The 16714-nt window shown below is 41.3% G+C and overlaps 2 protein-coding genes across 4 annotated transcripts in view; one reads left to right on the top strand and one right to left on the bottom strand.

Annotated features, from left to right (window-relative positions):
* The window catches only part of CEP95 (centrosomal protein 95), a 36932-nt gene extending 28398 nt beyond the window's left edge, over positions 1-8534 (bottom strand). For 2 of the 3 annotated variants that reach the window (XM_005694013.3, XM_005694014.3), the window contains exons 1-4: positions 8174-8534; positions 6492-6620; positions 4845-4952; positions 2258-2368 (exon numbers count right to left, since the gene is read on the bottom strand). In XM_005694013.3, coding sequence (XP_005694070.1) covers positions 2258-2368; positions 4845-4952; positions 6492-6620; positions 8174-8192 — 367 coding nt within the window. In that variant the 5' untranslated portion in view covers positions 8193-8534. The remainder of the gene's footprint in view (positions 1-2257; positions 2369-4844; positions 4953-6491; positions 6621-8173) is intronic. The other variant, XM_013972299.2, reaches the window with a different exon arrangement.
* DDX5 (DEAD-box helicase 5) lies at positions 8922-16384 on the top strand. The gene is made up of 13 exons (XM_018065360.1): positions 8922-9273; positions 10452-10617; positions 10801-10897; positions 10977-11110; positions 11230-11295; positions 11533-11674; positions 11759-11919; positions 12014-12186; positions 12509-12619; positions 12879-12940; positions 13033-13092; positions 14346-14570; positions 14770-16384. The coding sequence occupies exons 1-13, from the start codon at positions 9230-9232 to the stop codon at positions 15171-15173; spliced, it is 1845 nt and encodes a 614-aa protein (XP_017920849.1). The 5' UTR covers positions 8922-9229; the 3' UTR covers positions 15174-16384.

Here is a 16714-nt window from a genome sequence, read left to right as displayed (position 1 = left end):
TGCGACCCCATGGACGGCAGCAAACCAGGCTCCCCTGTCCCCGGGATTCTCCAGGCATGAACACTGGAGTGGGTTGCCATTTCCTTCTCCAATGCATGAAAGTGAAAAGTGAAAGTGAGGTTGCTCAGTCGTATCTGACTCTTAGCGACCCCATGAACTGCAGCCCACCAGGCTCCGCCGTCCATAGGATTTTCCAGGCAAGAGTACTGGAGTGGGGTGCCATTGCCTTCTCCAATATAAATTGCTATGGCTGCTAAAAACTGGTTTTGGATAACTTCACAATAGCAAACCTATCTGAGTCATATATTATTCACTGTATATTAATGTTTTTGTTGTTCAGTCAACTCAGTTTTGTCCGACTCTATGTGACCCCATGGACTACAGCACGCCAGGCTTGCCTGTCCTTCACCATCTCCTGGAGCTGGTTCAAACTCATGTCCATTGAGTCGGTGATGCCATCCAACCACCTCATCCTCTGTTGTCCCCTTCTCCTCCTGCCTTCAGTCTTTCTCAGCGTCAGGGGCTTTTCAAATAAGGTCGCTCTTCGTATCAGGTGGCCAAAGTACTGGAGCTTCAGCTTCAGCACCAGTCCTTCCAATGAACATTCAGGACTGATTTCCTTTAAGATTGACTGGTTTGATCTCCTTGCAGTCCAAGGGACTCTCAAGAGTCTCCTCCAACACCACAGTTCAAAAGCATCAGTCCTTTAGCACTCAGCCTTCTTTATGGTCCAACTCCCACATCCATACATGACTGCTGGAAAAACCATAGTTTTGACTACTTGAACCTCTGTTGGCAAAGTAACATCTCAGCTTTTTAATATGCTGTCTGGTTTGGTCATAGCTCTTCTTCCAAGGAGCAAGCATCTTTTAATTTCATGGCTATAGTCACTATCTGCAGTGATTTTGAAACACAAGAAAATAAAGTCTGTCAATGTTTCCATTGTTTCTCCATCTATCTGCCATAACGTGATGGGACAGGATGCCATGATCTTCATTTTTTTGAATGTTGTTTTAAGCCAGCTTTTTCACTCTCCTCTTTCACTTTCATCAAGAGGCTCTTTAGTTCCTCTTCACTTTCTGCCGTAAGTATGGTGTTATCTGCATATCTGAGGTTATTGATCTTTCTCCTGGCAATCTTCATTCCAGCTTGTGCTTCATCCAGCCCGCCATTTTGCATGATGTACTCTGAATGTAAGTTAAACAAGCAGGGTGACAATATACAGCCTGATGCACTCCTTTTCCAATCTGGAGCCAGTCCATTGTTCCATGTCCAGTTCTAACTGTTGCTTCTTGACCTGCATACAGGTTTCTCAGCAGGCAGGAGAAACCTGTATGTACTTCTGTATTGTTTACTGATCAGTCCAGATTGGTAAGACATATAGGTTCTTTTTTTTTTCATTGATAAGTAACAATGCATGAAAACCTCTAAGCACTTGTTTTATAAAAAACTTATTTTATATTATTTGGCTACATTAGGTCTTAGTTGTGGCACCTGGGATTTTTCAATCTTCAGTGCAGCCTGTGGGATCTAGTTCTCTGACCAGGGATCAAACCCAGGCCCCTGTATTGAGAGTACAGAGTCTTAGCCACTTAACTATCAAGGAAGTCCCTAACTTCCTTCTGTACTATTTCTTCAGGATAAATCCCTAGAAATGGGATTTATGGAGTCAAAGATTATGAATAACTCCTATACACTAGTGATACAGTTTAAATATAACCAGAACACTTTTGGAAAATATTAATAATACAGCAATAAAAAACCATAAAATCAAAATTTCACACAACAAAGTGTTATAATTTGGGGAACTAAATTACCTGAAGAGTAAAATAAAAAATATTCAAGCTGTCACAAACCTAGGTGTAGGATGAAGACAGAAACATACCAACTCTTCCTGTTGATGCCTTGGCAATATCCAAATTTACACAAAAATGGCAGTTCTGACATGGGAATTACTGAGTAAGGAATTTCATGTAATAATAGGACAATAAGCAATTTTAACTAGATTTAGCTTCCTATTATATATTAACTTTAAAGTAATTTACAAGCAATACCCAAGCTGACAAAGCATGTGATGATTAGATAAGAGTTTTCAACCACTTCAACAGTGAGAACTGAAATTTAATTTACAATTAAATTCGTCAGATACAGTGTATTAGTGATTCTAATTTCTAAGGACAAAAATAGGCAAAAAGATAAAAGATAAAAAGGGAGATAACAGAATATAAAAAAAGCCAAATTTTATTCTTAAACTTACTCTTCTCCTGAGATGTTTCACTGATGTGTTCTGTAAGATACTCCAGCAACCCATCAAATATTTCTAGAAGATTCTTAATAGATTCTTTATCTCCTTTCACTATATTTTCTCCTGAACACAGAATACAGAGCTATTAAAAAAAATTAACCAAGAAATTGAAAGCCTCATGATTTTGAAATGGATATACCAGTGTAAAAATATTGTTCAGGACACAGGATTATAAATTAACCCAAAACAAAAAATAACAGTGTAAATATTAAAAATATCAATTTCCTGATACTTGATTATATTTGAAAAAGGTAGTCCTGAACATTATGGGTGGTAATTCATTGGCACAGCCCTTCATTTATGAAGAAGCAAAATAAGTGAATTTCATCCTATAAGATTTACACTAAAGTATAAACAATTAAGCTGAATTTTACTAGCCTGGTGAACATGGGATGATGGTGGCATGCCTTGTTCTGAAGACAACAGCAGCAGAGAACATAAAACAAAAACAAACTTCAGATACCTTCATCAGGAATTCCTAATTTTTAAAACTGGTTAACTCCTATTCACTTACTACACGTTATACCATTTTTTAATTAAAAACTGAGCCGGTTCCCTGCATATAAAACTCCTTTTAATCTCACCTTACCCCCAGCTCTCCAGCCTTACCTTCCATTACACCAACTTAATACCTAGAAACTAACTAACATTTAAACTAACTGTTTAAAGTCTCCAGCACAGTACCTGGCTCAAATAGATTTTAAATAAATGTTAAGTTGAAATGTTGACAAGAAATGGGCTGCAAAAGCATGAAAAATTGACATGTTTAATGTCACCTAAAATGGACTCTGAGCAACCTGAGGTATGGATGGAACTTAAAACTCCTGACACACTTGGGCTGTCCTTTGGGAGATTAGATTTGGCATGAATTCAAACAAGCATGGGAGAGGCAAAGTGGAAATTTGATATTTGAGATAATCCAATCATTCATAACCTTAGTCATGATGCAGAAAAAAACCCCAAAAAACTAAACCAGGAATTTGATGTTTTACAACACTCCAGTAAAGACAGTCAATGTTAGTTTTTTTTTTCTGTTTAAAACAACTAAACAGAAATCTTAAGCCCTATGTTTTGTTTTGTTTTTAAGCCCTGTGTTTTCTGGCTTAACAAGGTACACAAGCATACCCCAAGGACATATCCAAGACTTCTGGTTTCCAGGATGGGGAGCATACTCTGCCAACCCAGCAACAAGACTATCCGCCAGAAAGCAGTGCTTCAGCGTGTAGGAGAAACTGCTTTAAACAGCACACAAGAAGTAAAAAGCCGCTTTGCAGTCTACTACAGGAGGTAAGCAGTTTTGCAACTTTCTGTGGGGTGGGTATGAGTTGTTAGAGGCAACTCCACACACCAGAAGTTCTATAAGCAGACACAATCTTGGTATACAGTATGTTTAAACAGTAAATACAAATACCAAAAATTGCCCAATTGGCAGAGAAGCCATTTCCAAAGAACAGGGAAGTCCCCGCATTATCCCTCAAAATGAATTTTCCCCAAACTAATTTACCACACTTACTCACCTTGAACTACACTAAAAAACTTAAAGACAGTATTTCTGTAAAATTTTGCTATCACTACCAAAATAAGATATAAATGTTCCATCCTGACTAAGATGTATCTCTTTTGACGACTGTAAAAGGATGAAACAGTATACACTTTCTCTTAGTGATTCAGGTATAGTTTCAAGTCTCCAAAATTTCCTCTGTTCATTAGGTTGAAATAATTTACTGAAATAACCCTCATTTTCTATCTACCAAAACAGAGATTTACAAATGAATTTGTTGTGTTTGGCTTTTGAATATAAGCATGGATACTGTTTTGGAAAAAGGCTGAAAAACAATTTACAGTTTTATTCCGAACAGGGAATACATTCATATGGTTCAAAATTTTAAAAGTGTAAAAGGTATAAAATGAAAAATCTCATCCCACCTTTGTCCAGTTTATCTCATTGGAGGCAATCAGAATTAATTTTCTTACATGTACTTCTAGAGAGTCCTTCTGCATTCAATCAACTGCATATAACTTCTGAATTTGTTTTTACAAATAATAGCATGTTCTGCAAATCAGCATTATGACTACATCATATTTTTCTCATACAATATATATTAGAGATCATTTCATGAATATGGAACATTTTATTGATATATAAAGAGCATCATCAATTATCTTTTATAGCTATAGAGTAGTTCCCTATAAGGAACTATAGTAATTTATTTAACCTGTCCCTATTAATGGACACTCAGGTGTTTCTGATTTTTAGTTACTACAAACAAACAGAATGGTAACTATAAAATAGTAACAACAACAAAACACAGTTCAAATTACCAGCTAGGATTCTGAGACCTATCCCAAACTCAATGTATGACTCTCCTGGAAAAGCTTTTAAGGATGTTGTCTTAACTATACCAGTGAATTGTCTTGGTTCAGTCTTGTTGTTTGGTCTATTTCACAACCTTACTCATTTGGTAAAACAAGGCCAAGTTCTATCCAACAAAATATTGTAGTAAAATCCAAAATTATCCGATGATTAATACATACCAACCTGTTATGTGAGACAGGCTGACCTGTAGGTAATCCAAAGCTAGCGAATCAATCACTGCTTGTACATTGTGAGCTTCATCCTCTTGATTCCTGGGAATAGCTATGAGATCTGTGGGGAAAAAACTATGTAATTTTGCACCCTATGCAAGTCCAAGTTTTCATCTACCTGTCTCTGACCAGGCCTCTGAGCTCTGCTCAGAGTGGGCTATAACATACAGATAAACAGAACCTGAATTCCACAAAGTGGAATCTTTATTCGTTGAATATATAGTCAATCAACATATATATGGAGAAGGAAATGGCAACCAACTCCAATGGGCAGAGGAGCCTGGTGGGCTACAGTCCATGGGGTCGCAGAGTCAGACACAACTGGGCGACTAACACACACACATACACAACACATATATGAACATGCTCCATAATAAGTGCCATGCTAAAGAAAGCTAAATAGATCCATAAATTCAAGGAGATACTATTACTCTAACGAGAGAGAACCCGCGAGTTGGGACTTTAACCCATAACCCCAGGCTGCTTTCCGTGAGAGGGAAAAAACCCATAACAGGTGTGAAAGGAGGATTCATATATGTGCTGTTAAAGCAAGCTATTGGGAATTACTGGCATAAAGGCTTTTAAGATCAGTATAGATCAGAGCAGAAAGATCTTAATAACAACTTAAATTTGGAGTTTCTCCTCTTGTATTGAGGAAGATAACTGTCTTGGGGAAAGATGAAATAAGTATTTTAAAAGACTGATTCAATAACTACATGCCCAAATGGCAACCCACTCTAGTACTCTTGCCTGGAAAATCCCATGGTAGACTATAGTCCATGGGGTTGCAAAAAGTCAGACACGACTGAGCGACTTCACTTCACTTCTGTACTCTAAGAGACTAGTAATAAAGATACCAGCTGGAGGCTATCCCATTATTCCAGGAAGTGATGAGGGCACTGACTCATAACAATGGATCGAAGAGAGATTGTACAGAGCTTTAGTGCTTAACAGTTATAAACAATACAAAGATGGAGAAGTAGCAGAGCAATCTATGGATAAGGACTCTGAGATACTCAACCAGGCACACAGGACAAACAATTCTTATCCATAACACTGGTTAAATACCAAGACTCAACAAGTCTTCAAATTCAATTTTAGAACCCACGCTTCCCTCGTGGCTCAGACGGTAAAGTATCTGCCCGCAATGCAGGCGACCAGGATTCGATCCCTGGGTTGGGAAGATCCCCTGAAGAAGGAAATGGCAACCCACTCCAGTATTCTTGCCTGGAGCATCCCATGGACAGAGGAGCCTGGTAGGTTACAGTCCATGGGGTCGCAAAGAGTCGGACACGAATGCGTGACTTCCCTTTCTTTCTTTCACTTTCTTAGAACCCATGCAGGTACATTTACAGAGAAGGTGTGACTTTCACACGACATTATGAATGATTAAACCAGTTGATGACCAAGGCAGTTACTATAAGTGGGTCTCCTAAGATATTTATTAAGGCAATGAATGCTATTATTTAGATAAAAACAAGATACAAAGAGAAATCTCAAGACTTTATATATAAGATCTAACTAAAAAGCACTAGAAACATCTGGCTTAAGATATAGACACTATATAGACACTATTATTCCTGCTTTTAAGCATTCTTACCTGGTACCTTTTCTCCCAAAATGGATTGATAAAGAGCAATAAAAACATTAGCATCACAGTCTTCTAGTTCTCGAATCCTCAGGTGTATGTGACATTTCAAAAGAAGATTATTGGCAACAGTTATCCACTCTGTTGGGAAAGTAGGGAAAAGATTAGTCTAACTAATACTAGGAAAAAATCAAACACATTTCTTTAAAAAATAACCTCCACAAACACAGACACTAAATTCAATAGAAGATAAGGAATCTGATTGTTAGAGAATTTCGAAGACCCTCCTAGGTGATTTATTTTTCAATTAAAAATAATTTTTTTGGCTACACCCTACAGTATAAGGGATCTTAAATCCCTTAACAAGGATCACACCTGCATCCTCTGCACTGGAAGGTGGAGCCCTAACCACTGAACTAGGGGTGATTTTTGAAAAGCTGTATTTAATTTCTTGGGATGACTTCCAAAAAGCTCTAATTTCAATTTAGTCAAAACTATGATGCAAATTCAATTTTCACTGCTGCAACCTAAAATCTTGAGTTACTTACCATAGATCTCATTTTACTAACCACAGGTAGATGTTTTTTCAACACATTTACAAGTAAACAGGATGTCACAAACAAGACAGTTTATTAATGATAAATGTCAGGCTACTAGAAACTAATTAATGGATGTTGCTTCAAATTCCCTATAGCATTAGTCATGTTTTTAACCCAATTATCTTGTGCAAGTTGGAATTTCTCTGCTGCCCAAATACGTGGTGATTAATCTAGCCTGTGAAGAACTAGAGTAATGGCACCAACACTACTGGATTTGTTAGTTCTATTTTTAATTATACTTGACGTATATGAAAACAGACATGGGAAATTCATAAAAACGCCTTTAAATTCAGAGCTAGCACATCACTAACCCTATCGAAGTTTCCTGTGTATCACCCCTCCGTTGGGATTAGCCAAATTATTTCAAGGGCTTCTCAACCAAAGGTAATGAAGCAAACCTGAAACACTTGTTCCCTGAAATAACTGGCGATTAAGGGGCAAGTTCTTTTATTGTGCACGTTATCTTCAGTATGTTCTAGAAATAAACATGTGTATGTGAGGGCGTGTCAAGGCACCTTAACTCCCTCTCCCAGTGCCCATTACTTACAGCAGATCAAACCATGACAACTGGTTTGAACGCTGTCTTGGAAAAAAAGATGAAAGCGTCCTAGACAACCCAATCAACTCTCTTTTCAAAAACTGCGCTACAGAAAGCCGGTAACCGTAGAAAGCACTGAAGCGGGAAAATCCACCACTATTCCGCTTTGGGATGACAACAATAGATTTTTAGAGTGCTAATACTCAGCCTCAGGCTCCGCAGTGCAGGAGCGGAGGGCACACTCCCTAGAAAATACCAGTCTAGGGAAAGACACTTTCTGATCATTTACAGCCAACATGCTCGCGTGCTGCGGGCCTCGCCGCAGGGCCCTTGTCTCCCCGCCCCAAATCAGGCTCGACAACTTCGAATGCGCCAGGGAGCGGGACTAAGAAGCCCCAGCCAGAGAACCCGCCAACTACGACCGGGTTGTCTCACAAGCCCCGCCGGCAACCCACACCCACCCGAAGCCTCAAGATAAGATGGGGAGGGGCGTTCAGGACTTGGACTGAAAGGGGACTTGAGCCCACACACAAACGGGGCTCCACGCAGAGACTCACCAGCCTCTGAGCCGGCCATGTCGCGGGGGCAAGTCGCCGCCGGACTCCTAGCCGGGCGCGCGCGGGACGGCGTCCTGAAAGGGCCGCACGGCGCAGACCCAGGGCTGACAGCAGAGGAAGCAAACGAAAGTGCCGGGAAGGGGTGCGGTGAAGGAGGGAGGGACGTTAAAACGGCTTCTCGCTGCTGATTGGTCACCGCGGGAGTACTTCCTTTGGCGGCACGTGCCGAGGTGGCGGTTTGCGAACTCTAGATACCATTTTTCACCAGCCAGATCCCGCTCAGGGGTCCTGGGGTGGGTGGGTTTAACAGTTCGGGTCGCCCAACAGCCCCGGCCGATTTCCCGAGGGCATTAGCACGGCACTTCCGGTGAGCTATTTCGTCTTGTACTCCTCCGCCGACGCCAACTGGGGAAGTAGTGCGTCCCGCTCACTCGGCGGGCGGGGCAGCCACGTGACAATGTCAGGCTCCGCCTTCCTGTCGCCCCTAGTAATGGGTGTAAAGGCTCTTTGGAGACGTAAACATCTTCAAGGGGACCGAGGGAGTTGACCTGGGCTGGACATTTTATTGTCTGGGCTAGACCTGGAAAAGGGCGCAGTAGTTTCCCTGAAGTGTGAAAGACCAGAAAAAGGTGAAGTCAAGAGAGTGCAGGCTGAGGCATCCCAGTGGAGGACCGCGGGGTGGGGGCGGGTCCTATCCTTGAAAGGGGCGAAAAGTCGGCAAAGGGCCCGGGGGGAGGGGCGAGAAAATGGCGGATCCCGGAACGCCGGCAGGCGTTAATACCTCTGCGCAGGGGCGGAGTGATTAGGTCATAGAGCGGCTCCCAGCATTCTCTGCGGCGGAGGAGGCGGGCCAGGCTATAAAACCGGCTGCCGGGACGCGGCCGGCACCTCATTCATTTCCACCGGTCTCTTGTTGGGCAGCCTTGGCTTCTGTCATCGTCGTCCCTCCGCCTCTGCCGCCCCCGCAAGGCTTTGCCGTCGCCGGAGCCACCTCCAGCGACTCGTCGCACCCGATTCTCTCCGCTTCGCTTCCCGCCAACCGCAACCATTGACGCCATGTCGGGTTATTCGAGTGACCGAGACCGTGGCCGGGATCGAGGGTGAGTGTGGGAACCGACCTGTCAGGCCCGGCGGGTGGGGGATGGGAGACCGATGAGGGTTGCGGGGGTGGGGTGGCGGGGGCAACTCGGCTTCTAAAGACTATTCTCGGGCCTCCGCCATCGAAAAGGGCTTGCGCCATTTTGTTATTTGTCCAAACCTGGAGTTTTCATGTTAACGGTCCTCAAGATTCTTTTTTGTTTTGGAGGGGGTATCGGGGCCTTGATGATTTGGCAACTGTTAGGAGAATTTCGAGCACATTTTTTGAGGGGAGGAAAGCGCAGCGCTTTGAGGCGAAGTCGCCACTATTAGATGTAAGCTTACAGGAATTTTGAGGAATCTGGGGGTTCTGTGGGTGCCGAGGGGGCCGCCTCCGAAGCCGTTAATGCGGCGAGGATTGGAGGGTGGCCGGTGCCGCGGGAATCGGCCATGTGGCCGAGCCGTGGGTACAAAATGCCGGCGGCGGACATGGCGGCGGCGCCTTTGTTACCCCGCCCGGCGGAGAAGCTCAAAATGGCAGCGTCGAGAAAATGTGGCGCAGAGAGAAATGCGAGACAAAGGGGGAAGCGCCGCCCCAGCGGGAACGCCGCCCGAAGGACTCCGCCCGGGCCGGGACTCCTCCCCCGGTAGTCTCCGGCTCCTCCTCCTCGTTTTCCTTTCGTTATATAATTTTGCTACCTTGGTAGGAAGCCGTTTTGAGGGATCCCCCCAACTCGATTGGCTTGCCTAACTGTCCCCGAGCCACCCTCCGTGTTCTGCACTCACTTACCTGTGTTGTTCCGCTACCTATTAAAATCAGAGCTCTTGGTTCAGGACAGCTGCTAAGTAACATCTGTGTTAAGCTTCTGCTTTATTTTTTTTAGGCATTTAATTCTTTAGCTTGTGTGAAAGAGTAGTATCCACCAGCTGTTGTTTGTCCTTGTATCTGAACTCTTAGAGCTTGGCCAGCCAGTTTCCAACCTAGTAAATCCCGGGCTGTTGATTTGTTTTCAATGGTGTGTACTTCGTATAACGGGAAATGAGGGAGATGTAGTACTAACTGGCTTTTGAAAGAATGACCATCACTGAGGACAGCACTTGCACCTCCAGAATCTTTCATTGAGTTTTAGCATGTGCGCAGGGATGGTAAAATAAGTCTGTACATGTTTGAAAATGCAATTTTTTTTCCCTCAAATTTTAGGTTTGGTGCTCCTCGATTTGGAGGTAGTAGGGCAGGGCCCTTATCTGGAAAGAAGTTTGGAAACCCTGGAGAGAAACTGGTTAAAAAGAAGTGGAATCTTGATGAGCTGCCCAAGTTTGAGAAGAATTTTTATCAAGAACACCCCGATTTGGCTAGGCGTACAGCAGTGAGTAATTTCATGTGGTTTCTTCAGCTTGTAACTCAGTGACATTTAAGTTTGACTAGAAATGTCTTGCAAACTTAAAGGAATGTTAATGTTGATAATTATTAACTTACGGGTGTGTTGGTTGTGTGTTTAGTTAGGGGGAGTCCTCGTGAGATAACTGAATTTTATAAATTTCTTTTGTAGCAAGAGGTAGAGACATACAGAAGAAGCAAGGAAATTACAGTTAGAGGTCATAACTGCCCAAAGCCAGTCCTGAATTTTTATGAGGCAAACTTCCCTGGTAAGTGCTAGTTTTCCCCACCTTTAAAAAAAAATCCCTTTCTCATGGCATTATTGACGTTTACTTCTTAACATTACAGCAAATGTCATGGATGTGATTGCAAGGCAGAACTTCACTGAACCCACAGCTATTCAAGCTCAGGGATGGCCAGTTGCTCTGAGTGGATTGGATATGGTTGGGGTAGCACAAACTGGATCTGGGAAGACTTTGTCTGTAAGTTTGGGGAACTTTGAGTTAGGTGACAGGTCCTGAAAAAAAATGGGTTGGGAATTAAAAGAAACCAGAAGTGTTTTTATAATATGACTTCTTTTGTTTGCCTTTCTTCTGTATAGTATTTGCTGCCTGCCATTGTCCACATCAATCATCAACCATTCCTAGAGAGAGGTGATGGGCCTATTGTAAGTGTACATTGTATTCTCTTAACTTGGTTAACAGTGTAGAGATTTGTAGAATATCCAGCAAAAGAAAATTGTGGTGGTTTTATATGGAAAGTTATGTTTTTCAGTGTAGGAAGGGACAAAGCTGCTTTGGGTATTGACAATGTAAATCATCTGCTAGTGTAGCAACAGTAAATTAACACTTTAAAACTAGAATTCAGGGGTCTCCTAAAGGTGTTCCACTTTCTCTTTCCTTAGTGCTTGGTGCTGGCACCTACTCGGGAACTGGCCCAACAGGTGCAGCAAGTAGCTGCTGAATACTGTAGAGCATGTCGCTTGAAGTCTACTTGCATTTATGGTGGTGCTCCCAAGGGACCACAAATACGTGATTTGGAGAGAGGTATGTAACCAAAAAGGTTTTATTTGTCACTGATCATGCAGAAAGTTCTGGATGTCATGGTAACTTTTGTGTGTTTAATTAAAGGTGTGGAAATCTGTATTGCAACACCTGGAAGACTGATAGACTTTTTAGAATGTGGGAAAACCAATCTAAGAAGAACCACCTACCTTGTCCTTGATGAAGCAGATAGAATGCTTGATATGGGATTTGAACCCCAAATAAGGAAGATTGTGGACCAGATCAGAGTGAGTGCCCTTTTAAATGTTATGTCTTCAAATTAAGCTGTAAATTTGTTCTTGAAATGCAATGACTTTTTTTTTTTAATCTAAAAATCTGTAGCCTGATAGGCAAACCCTAATGTGGAGTGCTACTTGGCCAAAAGAAGTAAGACAGCTTGCTGAAGATTTCCTGAAAGACTATATTCATATAAACATTGGGGCACTAGAACTGAGTGCAAATCACAACATTCTTCAGATTGTGGATGTGTGTCATGACGTAGAAAAGGATGAAAAGTAAGTGACTAACTCTGAAGACAACTTTACAAGTTGAGTCACTGTTTCACAAGTTATCTTAAAAATGACTTTCAGTTGGGTGGAATCTAAATGCTAATTTGAAATCTGTCATGCTCAAAATTGTTTTGCTTCCTTCAGGTAATTGGCTATTACTGTTTTTTATATTCTTAACAGAAAGAGTATTGTCTTGTGGTTTAAGGGTAAAGGGTAGAATGGTTAAAAGGGTTAAGCAGGTGTTCTCTTGTAGCCCTGTGAGTAAAAGTTGGTGTTTTGTTCATAACCATGAACTTTTTAAAAAATTGAGAATATTTTTTCTTTCAAGGCTTATTCGTCTAATGGAAGAGATCATGAGTGAAAAGGAGAATAAAACCATTGTTTTTGTTGAAACCAAAAGAAGATGTGATGAGCTCACTAGAAAAATGAGGAGAGATGGGTATGTGTGGTTGTCGTCCACTAAAGCAGATATTGATTAGAGCTGAGTTCAGGAGAAGGGGCAAAGTTTAATCAGGGTTAATAGCTCTGAGTTTCAAAGATGGAAATTATCTGGTAGTATACATGTATAGGAAAGACTGTATGTATACTTTATTTCAGATGGAGTTAAAAGGGTTTGTGACCAAAACGGTTAAAGCACATGGTTAAAATCTACAAGGTTTTAAATGCCAGTCTCTTAATGTAACTTTTCTTTAATATAGGTGGCCTGCCATGGGTATCCATGGTGACAAGAGTCAACAGGAACGTGACTGGGTTCTAAATGGTAAGTATTTTAAGTGTGGGGTCCCACCCCCACCCCCCAAAGACTTAGAATACCATTCATATTGATGGCTATATATGTGCCTTCCTTTGCAGAATTCAAACATGGAAAGGCTCCTATTCTGATTGCTACAGATGTGGCCTCCAGAGGGCTAGGTTAGTACAAACTCGAATTCATGGCTTGGTTTCCCAGAAGATACCCATATAATTTTTTTTAAAGAAAGTTTATTGCTTTCTTTAACCTCTGCATTTTTTCTAAGTTTTTTTCATATAAAGGTGCAGTCTTTGTGGCAAGGCCTAGGCATGACAATCGGAGGACTCGAGGGGGATGGAGGACTAGTGATCGGCTGGCTGCTTCCAGTCGATTAGAGAGGTGAAAAGCTGAAAGTGTGCCAGTAATCTTCAAAAGGCAGAACATACCACCTCTGCCCCGTAAACTGTTCTCTCCGGGGGAAAAAAATGGAAGTTATCCTCACAGTTCACTGCCGTGGTATTTCTTCTGTCCCATGCTTTGCATGACTGCCATGGTACAGCATTGTTTCAAACTGTTTACTGTGATCTGTGGGTCTTTGAGTTTCAGTGAGTTTGCTGAAATGTCGAAGAAATATTTCCAAACTTCAATGTTCAATGAAATTTTTGTTCAAGTTTGAAATGGAGAGAGCAGCTTTAAAAGGTACTAAAAGCCTTTTACAAATTGGTGAGTACTGGCACATAAGATCTAGAGCAGGAGCAACTTCTCACACATAGTCAGTGGGAAAAAAAAGCAGTGCTTTGAAAGTTCCTCCCTCACCTACACAGTAGTCGTCATGTCGAGACCTGCCAGAGAGAGACACATTCTCAAGTGAATCCTGGCTTCTTGGAAGCGCTTGCCTAGACGAGACACAGTGCATAAAAACAACTTTTGGGGGACAGGTATGTTTTTCTTGCAGCTGCGGTTGTAAGGTCTTGGCAAGACAAGCAGTGTGGCCAGAATTTTGAACTTCTGATGAGTGTGTAACGCAAAGGACCATGTACATTTTTGATGAAAGGTCCTCAAAATGAGAGCACACGAGGAGGTTGCTGTGAACTTTTAAGTGGCCCTACTGCGCAGAAGCATTCAGATGTCACTTGATGATCTGTAAGGGGACTTGCTAATTTGGGAATGTTAGGAAATACACACGTCCTTTTGACACGCTCCATCATTGGGTGGGTAATAAGGTATACAGATGACGTGTGCTTTTTCTTTTTTTTCTTCCCCACCTTCAACCTCAATGGTATTCCTACAGGGAATGGATAACCATTTTAACTGTATTTTTTGCAGCCCATACCTTCTTGGGAATACAATTGTCTAACTTTTTATTTTTGGTCTGGCTGTTGTGGTGTGCAAAACCCTGTACATTGCTATTTTGCCACACTGCAACACCTTACAGATGTGGAAGATGTGAAATTTGTCATCAATTATGACTACCCTAACTCCTCAGAGGATTATATTCATCGAATTGGAAGAACTGCTCGCAGTACCAAAACAGGCACAGCATACACTTTCTTTACACCTAATAACATAAAGCAAGTGAGCGACCTTATCTCTGTGCTTCGGGAAGCTAATCAAGCAATTAATCCTAAGTTGCTTCAGTTGGTCGAAGACAGAGGTTCAGGTAAGACCAACCTTTGGTAAAGACATGTTGGTGGGTGTGGAGTCACATGATTGTTAACAAGTCCATTTGGATGGGATTGGTGGGTGAGGGCAGAAAGGAGTTGAGAAGATAACTCTGAAATAGAGCTACCAAATTCTTTTCTGTGTTAGTAATGATTGGTTCCATGGAAATAACCAGTTGGCAATTTTTTTCTTGACAGGTCGATCCAGGGGTAGAGGAGGCATGAAGGATGACCGGCGGGACAGATACTCTGCGGGCAAAAGGGGTGGATTTAATACATTTAGAGACAGGGAAAATTATGACCGCGGTTACTCTAGTCTGCTTAAGAGAGATTTTGGGGCAAAAACTCAGAATGGTGTTTACAGTGCTGCAAATTACACCAATGGGAGCTTTGGAAGTAATTTCGTGTCTGCTGGTATACAGACCAGTTTTAGGACTGGTAATCCAACAGGGACTTACCAGAACGGTTATGATAGCACTCAGCAATATGGAAGTAACGTTCCAAATATGCACAATGGTATGAACCAACAGGCATATGCATATCCTGCTACTGCAGCTGCGCCTATGATTGGTTATCCGATGCCAACAGGATATTCTCAATAAGACTTTAGAAGTATATGTAAATGTCTGTTTTTCATAATTGCTCTTTATATTGTGTGTTATCAGACAAGATAGTTATTTAAGAAACATGGGAAATGCAGAAATGACTGCAGTGCAGCAGTAATTATGGTGCACTTTTTCGCTATTTAAGTTGGATATTTCTCTACATTCCTGAAACAATTTTTAGGTTTTTTTTGTACTAGAAAATGCAGGCAGTGTTTTCACAAAAGTAAATGTACAGTGATTTGAAATACAATAAATGAAGGCAATGCATGGCCTTCCAATAAAAAATATTTGAAGACTGAATTAAGTGGAAATGGTACTTTATTTTACATATATAATGTCATGTAAAACTGCTTAGATGGTCTTTTTTAGTCATAAAACTAAAATTGACTGCTCCTTTCTATAATTTCATTTCGGGAAGTGGGGAGATCAGAAGGCTCTTCTTAAAGTGATCTATTCTAATTGCAAGGACTAAAATTCAATTGATTTAGGTTGATTAGCAGTTCTAGCTAAATTACATAAAGGCTTTCTTTTGGTGCCTCCCCAAATCAGGTGAGTCATTTGAATAGTCATTTAAATGGTGAAAGGAGATACTAAAACAGGGAACAAGTGTATAGCCCCACCCTTAACTTAGATTGCTTAGTGAGAATATGGATGACTTTGTTCCTTTTGGAAATTTGTAATTTGGGAAAAGTCTTCAAATAACTTTTCGAGAGAGATTATATTTGCTCCGGGCTGTACTATTACTGAGGCTGAAAGACTACACCCTTCAAGATGGTTGGCCACAAGCTAAGATTGAATTCATGTTCTGTGTTCTCCTGCCAGGGGTAGTACAGAAAGGCTAGTCTTCATAGGCCTCCTGGGGCTCTTAACTAGTCAAGCTAGGAGTCATGAATGCCCAGTAATTGAGGGAACTCTGGAGGATTTCAAAATGTAGAATAGGATGAAAGACATCCTCAAATTTAACGGGTTAATCTAGAGGAAGCCACGTTACCCAAAGCACAGTGACTATGATATAGGTCCGTTTGTTAGGGTCAACATGGGTTTATTGCTGAAAAGATCTGATGGGTAGCTTTAACTGTCTCTCACCAACCTTAATACTTCATTTGAATGTCTTCTCATGTTTGCAAGGAGAGGGTAGGATTTTATGAGACTTCATTTAAACTGTGGTTATTGAGGCTTTAATTGGTGTTAATGCCTTACCTCTAAAATGTAAAACAAACTAGAATTTTCCAGGGACAAGACAAGGAGTGGTATTTTTAGGACTGACATTGAAAACTGATTGACTCTCTAGTAACTTAACAGTTTTCAATAGCATGATTAGTCATTCATTATGACTCTTAAAAGGAGCTTTTGGGGTAGGTTGGAGTATTATATATTACTGTTTAATGTCTAAGGTGGGCCTTTTAATTTGTAAACACTGGAATGATTGTGGGGCTGTGGAAAACAAACTATTTACCTTTGAAGTAAGTTTTAAAAGACAGTCCACTTTTTAGCATGTGTGTTGTGTCCAGCCTGTGGTTGTCTTAATAAATGTGATT

Source organism: Capra hircus, chromosome 19, assembly GCF_001704415.2.
Source record: "Capra hircus breed San Clemente chromosome 19, ASM170441v1, whole genome shotgun sequence".
Lineage (NCBI taxonomy): Eukaryota > Metazoa > Chordata > Mammalia > Artiodactyla > Bovidae > Capra > Capra hircus.
This window is presented reverse-complemented; position numbering and strand designations above follow the sequence as displayed.